The following is a 15189-nucleotide window of genomic DNA, read 5'->3' as shown; positions in this document are numbered from 1 at the left end:
CAGTTTGACATTTAACACTATCATCCCCTCAAAACTGATCAGGAAACTCAAAGACCTGGCACTCAACACCCGACTGTGTAAATGGATCCTGGATTTCCTCACCTCCAGACCACAACCAGTGAGAATTGGTAAGAGCATCTCCTCCACAATCTCCATCAGTTCCGGAGCACCATAGGGTTGCGTTCTCAGACCCCCTGCTCTACTTGCTTTACACCTATGACTGTGGCTCAGTACAACAACAACACAATCTACAAATTCGCTGATGACATCACTAGCGGGTTGTATAAAAAAGGGTGATGAGTCAGCACACAGGAGGGAGAATGAAAACTTGACTGAATTGTGCACCTGCAATAGCCTTGTACTCAATGTCATGAAAACCAAGGAGCTGATAGTTGACTTCAGGAAGGGAAAACCAGAGGTGTATGATCCAGAGATCATTAAGGGAATCAGAGGTGCAGAGGGTGAGTGAATTTAAGTTCTTGGGAGTCACTATCTCAGAGGATCTTTCCTGGACCCATCATACTAATGGCATCATGAAGAAAGCACGTCAGCACCTCTACTTCCTCAGGAGTTAGCGGAGGTTCAGTGTGGCATCGGAAACCTTGGCAAATTTCTACAGATCTGTGATGGAAACTGTGCTGACTGGCTGCATCATAGTCTGGTATGGGGACACCAATACCCCCGAGTATAAAGGCTTGCAAAGGGTAGTGGACACAGCCTAAGACATCACAGGCAAAATGCCTTCCCACTATTGAGAACATCTACAGGGAACACTGCCGTCAGAGAACAACAGCAATCATCAAGGATCCACACCACCCAGCACAAACTCTGTTCTCGCTGCTACCATCAGGAAAGAGGTCTAGGTGCCACAAGACTCACACCACCAGGTTCAGGAATAGCTGCTATCCCTCCTCCATCAGACTCCTTAACAACAAACTCAATCAGAGACTCATTTAAGGACATTTACTTTTGCACTTTTTTTTCCCCTCTCTGTACTTCATTTAGTTTGTTTATATTTGTTTATATGTGGAGATTGTATGCAATTTTTGTTGCACTACCGATAAATGGTAATTCTGCCTCGCCCACAGGAAAAAGAATCTCAGGGTTGTATGTGACGTCATGTATGTATTCTGACAATAAATCTGAAATCTAATCAAATCAGATCTAAAAGCAATATATCTACAGGTTTCCCCCACTTCCCTCCCCACTCTGGTTCATGCTCCTTCAAAAAATATTCTCATAACTTTGTCAAGCACAGTGTTCACTCATGAAGCCATGATTTTACAAATCTGTTATTACTTACCTGATAATTAATGCTAACATTTTTCTAACAATAAATGTTTGACTAATTGACCAATATTTGCACACTTTTTGACTCCCTTTTTTAATAGGAGCATTACACTGGCAGTTTTCCAATCCCAGACATTTTTCCAGAATCTAAGGAGTTTTGGAAGATTATAACTCACTATCCTCTTCTAGGATTGAATTGTTGAGCATTAGCTGGATGGGTAGTTGTGACCTGATTAACCCTGTAGCACTTTGCCTTTAGACAGAAATGCAAAATGTTGATGTGATCTGGTCATCGGGCTCTTTTTCTCTGTAGGTTATCCTCTGATGCCAGTTCCTTAGGAATAAAGGGAGTCTTAGCCTCAGATGCAGGAAGATACAGTTGTGTGGCACAGAATCCTGCCGGTGTGGAGACAAAATTGTTCATACTCAAGGTACTCGGTAAGTAAACAGTTACACAAAACTGCCTGTGATAAAAATTGTTACCTCAAGGTTCCTTAAGAGCAGAATAATCGAGCTCTGTAAACATTCCATTCTCCTTGTTTCAAGGGCAGTTCTTTAATTTCTGGTCAATCATTTACATCTATAATGTAACCTGCACCATTTGTATTATTCATGTCTTATTTTGCATCGGAGTACTGTAATTGAAGGTTTCCAAAGCTTTGAAACCGCCTTTATGTCACCAAGAAATTTGAGGTGAGGACATTATAGATTGAGAAGTCAGTTTGTTTTGCACAGAATACAAGACGAAGTGAACCATCTGCCCAGCCATGATGTGCCCTAACATCAAGCCAGCTGTTCGAACAGGTGATATGCTGTCCAATAGTGTCAATAAATGGAACAACATTTGAGTTTTTATTGAAATGTAAGTTTGAATCAAACTTGGGGAGATGTATTAATTCCTTCAAATCTCCAGTTGACAGAAAGCTTCTTGCTGTCAGTTGACACTGACTTTAAAAGAGAAAGCAGTGGTAAAGTGGATGTTACAGACATGAGTTGGGGGACACTAAAATTCAGGATCCCATCAATCAATCGAAGCTCCTGTCAAGTTTGTTAATTTTCATCTGGTTGTGCATATATAACTCGATGAAACAGTATTTCTCTGGACCGAACAGTATTTCTCTGGACCACATGCACACACATATGCACACAAGATACAGTACATAATAATCATGTATCTACATAAAGATATAATTTAAAAGGAAAATATATAAATATTTTGGGATGATTTACTCAATTACAGAATACTGTCCATCAATATCACAGCCTGTGGGAGGAAGGTATTTCCCAGCTTGGCAGTCTGATTTTGATGCTGCTGTACCTCCTTCTTGATGGAAGTGAGTCAAAGATACTGTGTGCTAGATTCTGGTGTAAGGTGTGTGCACCCTCAAGCTAGCTTCTCTTTTTATGCCAGCATCAACTAAAAGCAAGAAGTCTTCAGTCGTCTGGAAATTAGCAGTAAGGTTTACAATGCCCCATTTAATTTAAATATTCATTTCTGATAAAAAAAAATCTAATTTGAATCTATTTATTAACATTTCTGGACATTATGCCCTGTTTTGAAAGACTGGCTGGATGATATGAATAGACAGAGGTTTAATTTCTCAGTGCTAACATCCTGTGTTATCAGATTCAGTCATGTATTTTGCACAAAGTAAACCAGTTTCTCAATCCACAATATTCTCCTCTCACTTTTCTCGATGATATGGAGGCTGCTTCAGGCCTCAGAAACCTTCATTTACTCTGATACAAAATACAATATAAGCCTCGATGAGTGGACGACCAGCTCCTAGTTTTAGTGATATTTAATGATTGATGAATATTGATCAGGGCTAGCCAACACTATTTTAAAAAAGTCAAGGGAATTTTTGCAACCACTTTAGAAGGTTGTCAGGCAACTAATTTGACACCTGTTTGGAAAGATGACCCTGGAAATGATGACACTCCCTCAGTATGCCACTGGGAATGTAGAATTGAGAAGTATATACCATGCAAGGAGAACATTTAGCTCATCATTTCCATGCCAGCCAAAAATAAACGTTGGATTGATCCCACTTCCCAGTTCCCGATTTTTGGTTCTGCAGGTAAGGGCTCTTCAAATGCTCATCCAGTTCTGTTTAAATATGGTGAAGGATTCTACCCCACACCTTTTCAGGAAGAGCATTCCAGGCCTTGAGCATTTACTGAAAGAAAGAATTGTTTTCTCAGCCTCGCCATGGTCCTTCTACCAAAGAACTGGCTACTGACCTCTCTGCTGGAGAAATGGGTCTTGTTTGTGTATCTCTTCAGGCATCTCATAATATCAGAGACATTTTGTTTTGTGTTCCTTTTTTCCATTATAGGGGAGGTTTAATTGAGGTGCGAACCTATAGGATGAAAGCCCTAGTTCTTCAGAAAGTGCCTGCTACCCTTCCTGCACAAAAAATACTTGTTGCCAGTGCTGGTCTCTCTTTTTAATGAGTTGAGGCTGTCCCAGTGTCTGCAAGCAAATATATTTTTATTTTCAACTTTCTAGTGAAGACGATCTAAATTACATCAAAATTATTAAAGCCTTATAATCTCTGATGTTCCTATCACATTGCCTAATTAATGCTATCATGCATCCCAAATTAAGAACCACTGATCAAGATTATAGTGTCCTCCATAATGTTTGGGACAAAGACTTTTTTTTTCCTTTATTTGCCCCTGTGCTCCACAGTTTTAAAATCGTAATCAAACAATTCACATGTGATTAAAGTGCACATTCCAGATTTTATTTGTGTACATTTTTGTTTGACTGTGTAGCAATTACAGCACTTTGTCAACATAGTCCCCTCATTTCAGTGTACAATGTTTGGAACCTAGCAGTGGCATGTATATTAAAGTATCTTGTTCAGTACTTTGTTGCATATCCCTTGCATGCAATGACTGCTTGAAGTCTGTGATTCATAGACATCACTAGGTACTAAGTATTTTCTCTGGTGATGCTCTGCCAGGCCTCTACTCAGCATCTTTTGTTTTGGAGGCTTGCCCCATAAGTTTTTTCTTCAGCGTATGGAAGGCATGTTCAATTGGATTTAGATCAGGGACTGACTTGGCTATTCAAAAATGTTTGCTGTTTTTAAAACTTCTTAGATGCTTTAGCAGAGGCATCTAATGAGTTTGGAGGCACTTTCTGAACTTGAGCAGTTAAAATGTTTCTCTACACCTCAGAATTCATTTTGAAACATTATCAATGAAAATAAATCCGCCTGTACCTGTGGCAGCCATACACACTCAAGTTATGTTTTGCAGATGAGGAGATATTCTTTGGATATTGGGCAATTCATTTATACCTCCACACTTTGCTTTTTCCATCACTCTGATTCATCTTGGTCTCATCTGCCCACAAGACCTTTATCCAAAATTCTTCAGGCTATTTTAAATACTCTTGACAAACTGTAATCTGGCCACTCTGTTTCTGTGGCCAACTAGTGGTTTGTATCTTGCAGTGTAGCCTCTGTATTTCTGTTCATGAAGTCTTCTGCAGACAGTCGTCATTGACACATCCACACCTGCCTCCAGAAGAGTGTTTCTGATCTGTCGGTCAGGTGTTTGAGGATTTTTCTTCCTTGTGATGAAAATTCTTCTGTCATCAGCAATGGATTCTTCCTTGAAATACCAGTTCCTCTGTGATTACTGAGCTCACCAGTACGCTCTTTCTTCTTTAATGATGTTCTAAGCAGTTGGTAATCCTCAAGTTAGGGCGATATCGCTTTTCTGTTTTATTCTTGTTTTGCAGCCTCATAATGGCATCTTTGACGTTCATTGGCACAACTCTGGTCCTCATGTTGAAATATGGCAACTACAGACTCCAAAGGTGATCAAAAGCTTAGAAGCAAGCCTAGCTCTCTTACACCTGCACCAATGAAGCAATTAAACATATCCAAGTACTCACAAACACCTGTGAAGCCAAATGTCCCAAACATTATGGTGCCCTAAAATGAGAGGACTATGTATAAAAAGTGCTGTAATTTCTATATGGTCACGCCAAAATGTACACAAATAACCTTAAATAAAATCTGGAACGTGCCTTTAATTACATGTGAATTGTTTGATTACAAATCTAAAACTGTGGAGCATAGGGGCAAATAAAGGGGGGGGGGGGGGAAATGTCTTTGTTCCAAACATTATGGAGGGCATTCTAAATGCTCAATCCTCTGGAGAGCAGATTAAAGGACAACAGTTGCATTTGCAGATTTGAGTCTGAGTGTGAATTTTCTTCCTTCTCTGCTGACAGTACCTCCCAACATCATTGGGACATCCAGCCTTCCCGAGATCCTCACAGCAGTGCCCAACGCAGCGGTTACATTGGAATGCAGATCCACTGGTGTTCCTCCCCCACAGCTCAGCTGGCTGAAGGATGGTCTACCACTTCCAATCTCATCTCACACGAGTCTGCAGTCAGCTGGACAGATCTTGAGGTAAAATCACGAGTAACAGTGCTGCCAAATGTTCACCCTTGCCCAGCTCAGTTTTCCATTTCTATCTGAGCTGTCTCATATCCTGAGAATCTTTATCTGAAGTCTGCTGGAGCCTTCTGCTAAGACTTTTTTGTTCATTATAAGAATGGGGAAAAAAAAGTGAGAACAGTTGCAGCACCAGCTAAACCCATGTTCAAATCCATCACTGTCTATAAGGAGTTTGTACGTTCTCCCTGTGACTGCATGGATTTTCCTCGGGTTAACCAGTTTCCTCCCACCCGCCAAATCGTGTGGGGTTGCTAGGATAATTGGGTGTAATTGGGCAGTACGGGTTTCATGGGCCAGAAAATTTCATGTGCTGTATCATTCAAATTTTTTAAAAAGAAATGAAAAGAATGGACCTGAATTATGCCAACATTTTAATTCTAAGATGTTGTCAAATTAAGGCAGAAAATGCAGTAAATATGCAGCACGTCAGGCTGCATTGGTAAAAGACAAAGTGTTTGGTTCATTAGGGTAAAAGGAACCTACATTTTCTTACTGATATGGTGACAATGGAAATACATGAACAGTCACTCTTTAACCTGTGCCCTCTGCCAATTTACCATCACCTCCGAGGTTGATGGCCTTTCATCAGATCCATATTATTTACTGCAGTTTTACTTCGTGTATCTGCATCTGTGGTAACCTGCTCTGGAGTGAAACGTTTCTTCTTGCTCTCCTTCCATCCAGGATAATCAGGGTCCAGGTTTCTGATGCAGGAAGCTACAAGTGTGTTGCTGTGAGCCAGGCAGGTGTGATAGAGCGACATTACCACCTGCGTGTTCAAGGTATGTCTTTTCCTTGGAGCAAAGCTTTGCAAGAAATATCAGACCCTCTCTCTCTCCCCCATAATGTATTTATTAATATGTTTCTGCCTTACCTGAGTCTCCCAGTTTCTCCCAGTTAAATGGGTGCTTGGGAGCTCACTCTAAACTCCCTGCCTAGCATCTCCAAGACTGGCACCAGAGTAGCCTTCAGCCTGTTTGATGCAGTGCCCTGTCTGAGCACAGGAGGAGGTCAGATATTAAGCCATTCATTATGTTGGGTCACCATCCCACACTTGTCTGGAAATAAACAAACAGCTGGAGGAACTTAATAGCACAAGCTGTATCCGTGGGTGAAAGGAATCATCAGTGTTTCAGGTCAAGATCCTGCACCAGGTTCCAACTCCAGAGTAGAGTTTGTAAGCTACCCTGTTGCCTTTAAACATGACCTCCAGTCTTGGAAGAAACTGGATAGTCTCTTGTATCTCTGCACTGCTATAGGACTGGCCTCTGCATTAGGCGATTCGACTGTTTCCTACCTGTGTCTCTTGTCAGCTCTTTGAATGTCCTGGCTTTGTCCTTATTGCAAATCACAAGGCTCATGGTACTGTCTTCTCCCAAAGTTCTGATAAACAGCATAAGAAACATGTAGTGAAGGAATAACTATTGCAAAAAGCCATGAGTTTGTGTCACTATCAGGGTGAATTTATAAGTACAATGTGCAGATGCACCAAAGTACTTAATTACTCGAGCCAAACAGCTCCATAAAATGCACCATAACCTTATAAAAACATATAATTATTGCAACATCAAGAAAGAAAAAGAGTTAATAGGGCATGGATTGACACGTGGAATTATGTCATTATTGCTATTAGTGAGTCTTGTTTGCAGGAGAGGCAGGACTGGCAGCTCAATGTTCCAGGCTTCCATTGTTTCAGAGACGATAGGACAAGGGGGATAAAAGGGGGAGGAGTGGAATTGCTAGGCAGGGAAAATATCACAGCCGTGCTAAGACAGGACAGCCGAGAGAGCTTGTTTACAGAGGCCATATGGGTGGAGCTGAAGAACAGGAAAGGGGTGACCACACTGATAGGGATGTATTATAGACTGTCCCATAGTCAGAGAGAACTGGAGAAGCACATCTGTAGAGAGATAGCAGACTGATATAAGAAACAGAAAGTTGGAGATTTTAACTTTCAGCATGTTGACTGGGACTCCCATACTGTGAAAGGGCTGGATGGCTTGGAGTTTGTCAAATGTGTTCAGGAATGCTTTTGAAATCAAAATATATAGATGTACCAATGAGAGAGGATGCAATACTTGATCTCTTAGGGAACTAGACAGGTCAGGTGGCAGAAGTCTGTATAGGACAACATTTTGGGTCCAGAGACCATAATCTCATTAGTTTCAAGTTAATTATGGGCATCCTCCTCACTGACTAAAGACAAAGGAGGAAAAACCCAACCCCAACCAACCAATTTTCCGCTGCAACCGTGTCTGCCTGTCCCGCATCAGACTTGTCAGCCACAAACAAGCCTGCAGCTGACGTGGACATTACCCCTCCATAAATCTTCATCCGCGAAGCCAAGCCAAAGAGAAGAGAATTATGGGCAAGGATAGATCTGGTCCTCGAGCTGATATTGTAAATTGGAGAAAGACCTATTTTGTGGAAATGAAAACGGAACTAGGAACAGTGGATTGGGATAAGTTGTTGTCTGGCAAGGATGCATTCAGTAAGGCAAAATTTTGAGAATGCAAAGTTTGCATGTTCCTGTCAGGATTATAGTCAACAAGGAGCAAATGAGGTACTTGCAGAGTATAGAAAATGTGAGAGAATATGAAAGAAGGAAATCAAGAAGGCAAAAAGGAGATGAGAAGTTGCTTTGGCAGATAATGTGAAGGTAAACCCGAAGGGTTTCTGGAAGTATGTTAAGAGTAAAAGGGACAAAATTGGTCCCCTAGAAGATCAGGGTGGTTACCTATGTGTGGAACCTCACGAGATGGAGGAGATCTTAAACAGTATTTTTGCATCAGTATTAACTCAGGAAACTGGCAAAGGGAAACAAGCAGTAATGGCATGGAACATATGGAGATTAAAGAGGAGGAGGTGCTTGCTACCTTACAGCAAATAAAGCTAAATAAATACCCTGGGCCTGACATGATATTCCTTGAGACCTTGAGGGAGACTAATATTGAAGTTGTAGGGGCCCTGACAGCATTTAAAATGTCCTTAGACATTGGAGGGTAGCTCATGTTGTTCCATTCTTTAAAAAAGGCTCTAAAGTAAACCAGGAAATTACAGTCTGGTGAGCCTGATATCAGTAGTGGGTAAATTATTGGAGGGTGTTCTGAGAGTTGGATATACAATATTTGGACAACTTTTTTTATGACTTGTTCATGACATTAAATTCTGAGCCAAGGGCTGATTAAGGATCGTCAGCCTGGCTTTGTGCATGGTAGGGCATGTTTAACGAAACTTAAAGTTTGTTGAGGTTAACAAGAAAGTAGATAAACAGCTGTGGATGTTGTCCACATGGACTTTAGTAAAGCCTTTGACAAGGTTTCACATGGGAGGTTAGTTCAGAAGGTTCAGACACTAGTATCCATGGAGAGGATGTAAAATGGATTTGAAATTGGCTGAATGGGAGAAGACAGAGAGTTGTGGTGGATGATTGCTTCTCAGACTGTGCCTCAGAGGTCAGTGCTGTGACCATTGTTGTTTGTTGTCTATATCAGTGATCTAGATGATAATGTGGGAAATTGGATCAGTAGGTTTGCTGATGTCACTAAGATTGGAGGCATTGTGGACAGTGAGGAAGGCCTGAAGAGGGATCTAGATGGGAGGAGCCACGAGATGGAGTCGTGGCCGGTCGGGAGAACCAGCCCTCTCCAGGAAAATAGGAAAAAAGTTAGGAAAAAGCAAAGCATAACAAAAATAGAATATAAGAAATAGAAGATAAAGATACAGAGAAGAGAAAGAAGATGGCTTCCAAGATGGAGAAAGTAAGAACAACTGGAAAAAAAGGATAAAAAGTTGCCGGAGAAGAAAGAAGAAGCCCTTACCTGCACAGAGGAACAGGGTGCTGTGGTGACAAGGAGCACCCGACCCTCGAGGTCAGTGCCTGCCCTACAGGGTTGTGACCCACCAGCCGGTGCACTACAAAAATGGCTCTCGGAGCCAAACAAAAGTGCGCAATCAAAGGAGAAAGAGGACACCAGCGGGAGGGGGGCTCAGCAGAGGAGCGGGCTGTCATAGAGCGAGCAGCTGAGGGACACACGATACCAGGGCTCTCAGTTGGAGGATAAGGAAGACAGCAGAAGAGGGAGCGATGAAACAAACGTGGAAGACAGACAGAAGGAAGACTGACAAGAAGACCAACGTCAGGAAGCACAACAGATGAGCAGCCCAGGAGGGGAGGACCAGCAACAAGAGGCCCATCAAGAAGAGGCACGACAAAGAGATACAAGCAGCTCATCAGAAAAAAACAGAAGAGACACAGACACAAAGAAGAGAAGAAGACACAAACACAGATACAGACATAAAAGAAGAGGAAGAAGAAGACTAAGATCTTCACAGAGAAATAGAAGGTAAAACTGATGGCAAAGAAATAAAAGGTAAAACTGATGAACAGAATATAGATAAAGTCTTTTTTGGAGAACAAATTAGATCATTAAAAGAACGGTTATCATTAGAATTTAATGCAATTAAAAGGAAAATGAAAAGAACAGAAGATAAAATGCAAAGGTTAGAACTGGTAATGACAGAAATAGGGAAAAAAGTAGAGAATGTGGAAGAGCGGGAAACGGCTGTAGAAATGGAAGTAAATGACTTAAGAGAAAAGTTGGAAGAAAGTGACAAAAAAGTTTAAGAGACACAAGAGTTGTTATCTCAGAAAATTGATATGTTGGAAAGTTATAGTAGGCGAAACAACATAAAAATAGTGGGTCTGAAGGAGGGTGAAGAAGGCACAGACATTAAGGAATTTATAAAAGGATGGATCCTAAAGGTCCTGGAAACGACAGAAATGCAGGAAGAAATGGAAATAGAAAGGGCACACAGAACACTAGCTCTGAAACCACAGACACATCAAAAACCAAGATCCATCTTAGTAAAATTTTTGAGATACACGACAAAAGAAAATATACTGGAACTGGCAAGGAATAAAATTAGAGAAGATGATAAACCATTGGAATACAAGAGACAAAAAATATTTTTTTACCCAGACATAAGTTTTGAACTCTTATAGAGGAGGAAGGAATTTAATACAGCAAAATCAACTTTATGGAAAAAAGGTTACAAATTCATATTAAGACATCCAGCCGTGCTTAAAATATTTATACCCGGGGTGCAAAGCAGACTGTTCTCAGATCCAGAGAAAGAGCAAGAATTCGCAGAATGTTTGCAGGACAGGAGAAGAGATGAAGAGATGTAACAAGAATGAAGAACAGTGATAAAGTATGTATAAAGATGTAAAAACAATGTATATGTAAAGAACTAAAGAGGGAAAAGAGAAGGGAAGGAAGGGAGTAAGGGGGAAAAAGAAGAGAGAGAGCTTTGTTATGTGTTTTTTAAAAAAGTGCTTTCTGGAGAGAGCTGGATAGAGGGGGAATAACTGTCACTGCAAAATCAGTTGACGTTGCGAACAAGATCACAATCCAAATGGAAAGGGGAGTTGTGGTTGCCTGGCAAGGGATATGAGGCAACTCAGAGAGGGGAGAACTTTGGGGGTTAAAGAATTAGTGGATGTGGGAACTGCAGGGGTACTTTATGTCTTAAATGTGTTGTCGTACATTCAGTGTAATAAGTGAAAACTAAGAGATGAAAATGGGGAAAAGGGGGATGGAGGTGGCGAAGAGGTGTATGCAAGATATAAGATGGCCATGTTGAACTATATGACTATAAACATTAATGGAATACATAACCAAATTAAAAGGAAGAGGCTACTAAATTTATTGAAGAAGGAAAAAATAGATATAGCATTTGTGCAGGAAACGCAACTAACCGAAGCGGAACATAACAAACTAAAGAGAGACTGGGTAGGACATGTAACGGCAGCATCCTATCATTCAAAAGCTAGAGGTGTAGCCATACTAATTAACAAAAATGTACCAATCAAAATAGAGGAGGAAATAATAGATCCAGCAGGGAGGTATGCAATGATAAAGTGTCAGATATACTCAGAATTTTGGAATTTGCTCAATATATATGCACCTAATGAGGAGGATCAAAAGTTTATGCAGGACATTTTTTTGAAGATTGGAGACACACACAAGGAAATATATTGATAGGAGAGGATTTTAACCTTAATTTGAACCCAATTTTGGATAAAGACAAGTAAAAAGAATAAAATAACCAAAGTTATGGTTAAATCAATGCAGGAAATGAAACTTATGGATATATGGAGGAAGCAACACCCAAGAGAGAAGGAATTTTCATATTAATCGAGTAGGCACAAAATTTACTCAAGGATTGATATGTTTTTGTTGTCAGCCCATATTCAAGGGAGAGTAGGAAAACTGAGTATAAAGCTAGACTATTATCAGATCATTCACCCCTATTATTAGCAATAGAACTGGAGGACATCCCACCAAGAACATATAGATGGAGGTTAAACTCCATGCTACTTAAAAGACAGGAATTTAGGGAGTTTATTGAATGCCAGATTAAAACATATTTTGAAATAAACACAGGATCAGTGAAAGACAAATTTATATTATGGGACGCAATGAAAGCCTTCATTAGAGGGCAGATAATAAGTTATGTGATTAAGATGAAAAAGGATTACAATCGGGAAATAGAGCAGTTGGAAAGGGAGATAGTAAGTACAGAAAAGGAATTAGTAAAAAGGGATGATATAACAAAAAGGAGAGAATTGCCGGACAAAAAACTTCAATATGAAACATTACAAACGTACAAGGTGGAGAAGAACATAATGAAAACAAAGCAAAAAACACATAAAATATTAGCCTGGCAACTTAAAACAGAACAAGCTAAAAGAACGATACTGGTATCAAGGAAAAAGGACAAACAAATTTCATATAATCCAACAGGGATTAAATAAAAATTTTAAGGAATTTTATGAACAATTGTATCAAACTGAGAACGAGGGGGAAAATGATAAAATAGAGGAATTTTTAGCTAAAATTGAACTGCCAAAATTGCAAGAAGAGGAACAAAACAAACTGATAAAACCATTTGAAATAGAGGAAGTGCAGGATATATTAAAAAAGCTTCCGAACAATAAAACACCAGGAGAGGATGGATTTCCAATAGAATTTTATAAAACATTTAAAGAGTTATTAATTCCTCCTCTCCTGGAAGTAATGAACCAGATAGAAGAAACACAAAACTTGCCAGATTCATGTAAGACAGCAATAATTACAGTAATACCAAAGACGGGGATCCATTAACACCAGCATCATATAGACCAATATCTCTACTTAACTCAGATTATAAGATAATAGTGAAATTATTAGCAAACAGATTGGCCGATTGTGTACCTAAAATAGTAAAACAAGATCAAACTGGATTTTTTAAGAAAAGACGAACAGTGGACAATGTCTGCAAACTTATTAATCTAATCCACGCAGTTCAAGGAAATAAGAAACCAACAGTGGCTGTTGCTCTAGAGCAGTGGTTCCCAACCTTTTTCTTCCAACTCACATAATAAGAATTCCCTATGCCACAGGTGCTTTGTGATTAGTAAAGAATTGCTTAAGGTGGTAGGTGGGTGGAAATAAATAAATTTGAAAACTACTGTTTTAATTGTACCTCATTGACTCGTTATGTGCACGGTTTCATAACTCCAAAGGAAGTGGGCCAATGATAATTTTTCTCAAGCAAAATATTTCAGTAACAATTGGGTCTGGAGCAATGATTCTCAACCTTCCCTTCCCACTCACATACTACCTTCAGCAATCACTTACTAATCACAGAGCACCAATGGCATAAAGAATACTTAACGTGGTATGTGAGTTGGAAGAAAAAGGTTGGGAACCACTGCTCTAAACGCAGAAAAAGCCTTTGACAGAGTAGAGTGGAACTACTTATTTAAAGTATTACAGAAGTTCAATCAACCAGAAAAATAATAAATTGGATGAAATCATTGTATAATGGACCATTGGCAAAGGTAACAGTAAATGGATATGTATCGGGTCACTTTAAATTAAGTAGGTCAACTAGACAGGGATGTCCACTATCCCCCTGATTGTTCGCCTTAGCGATAGAACCATTGGCAGAACTGATAAGAATAGAAAATAAAATAAAAGGGATGAAAATAAAGGAGAAGGAGTATAAAATCAGCTTATTTGCAGATGATATCGTAGTATACCTAACAGAACCAGAGGTATCAGTAAAAGAATTATATAAGAAATTGAAGGAATATGGAGAAATATCGGGGTACAAGATCAATGCAAATAAATGTGAAGTGATGCCAATGAGTAACGCAGACTATACAGAATTTAAAAAAGAATCACCATTTAAATGGCAAACACAAACAATCCGATACCTAGGGATCAGGTTAAATAATAACTTAAGCCACTTGTACAAACTAAATTATCAGCCACTAATAAAGAAATTGCAGGAAGACTTAGAACATTGGAAAGAATTACCGCTAATGTTGATAGGGAGGGTAAACTGCATTAAAATTAACGTGTTCCCAAGGATACAATACTTATTTCAAACATTACCAATTCCCTTAACAGAAAAATTCTTTAAGGAACTAAAGAGAATAATAAGGAAATTCTTGTGGAAAGGGAGGAATCCAAGGGTAGCGTTAGATAAATTAGCAGAGAGGTATAATCAAGGTGGTTTACAGTTACAAAACTTTAGAAATTATTATAAGAGCTGAACAATTAAGGTATTTATCAGATTTTTACCAGACAAGGGAAAAACCAGACTGGACTAAGATAGAACTAGATAAAATAGGGGAAAAGGTACCGGAACATATACTTTATAAGTGGGATGAAAAGCTGGTGCAATATAAAAACTCACCAGTACTGCATCATTTACTTAATACATGGAAGAAGATCCACTTAGAAAGGAAAAAAAACGAATTATCAAATACCAAAATTACTATTGACGCAAAATCCGCTAATCCCTTTTACATTCTCCTTCAGAGAATGGGAGAGAAAAGGAATCAAAAGAATAGAAAACATTTTTGGGAAAAAATGTATTAACATTTGAACAGTTGAAGTACAAATATGGAATAATCTATGGTACAATGTTTGCATATCATCAATTGAAAGCTTATTTAAAGGATAAATTGGGAAACAGCTTGAGATTACCTGAAGGAAGCAGCTTCGAATACGTGATTACAGACACAATGATAATTAAAAGATTTATAACCAACATGTACATTAAGCTGCAAGATACAGAAAATGAAATAAACTATAAACCTAAGCTGAAATGAGAAAAGGATCTAAACATAAAGATAAAAAATGAAGTATGGGAAAAATTATGTTCTGGAACTATGAAGAATACAATAAACACAAGGTTATGCGTGATACAGTATAATTGGTTCCACAGGAACAAAGGGATCTGGGAATACAGATAGATAATTCCCTTAAAATGGTGTCACATGTAGACAGGTTTGTAAAGAAAGCTTTTGGCATCTTTCGAAACTCAAAGTATTGAGGGCAGGAGTTGGGATGTT

At 39.2% G+C, this 15189-nt stretch overlaps 1 protein-coding gene across 1 annotated transcript in view; it reads left to right on the top strand.

The window, feature by feature from the left end:
- The window catches only part of LOC138753503 (hemicentin-1-like), a 349996-nt gene that overhangs the window by 227306 nt on the left and 107501 nt on the right, over nucleotides 1–15189 (top strand). Inside the window, exons 65-67 of the mRNA XM_069916635.1 lie at nucleotides 1604–1728; nucleotides 5546–5729; nucleotides 6462–6559. Of these exons, the coding sequence (XP_069772736.1) occupies nucleotides 1604–1728; nucleotides 5546–5729; nucleotides 6462–6559 (407 nt within the window). The remainder of the gene's footprint in view (nucleotides 1–1603; nucleotides 1729–5545; nucleotides 5730–6461; nucleotides 6560–15189) is intronic.

Source organism: Narcine bancroftii, chromosome 1 (assembly GCF_036971445.1).
Source record: "Narcine bancroftii isolate sNarBan1 chromosome 1, sNarBan1.hap1, whole genome shotgun sequence".
NCBI classification, from domain to species: domain Eukaryota; kingdom Metazoa; phylum Chordata; class Chondrichthyes; order Torpediniformes; family Narcinidae; genus Narcine; species Narcine bancroftii.
This window is presented reverse-complemented; position numbering and strand designations above follow the sequence as displayed.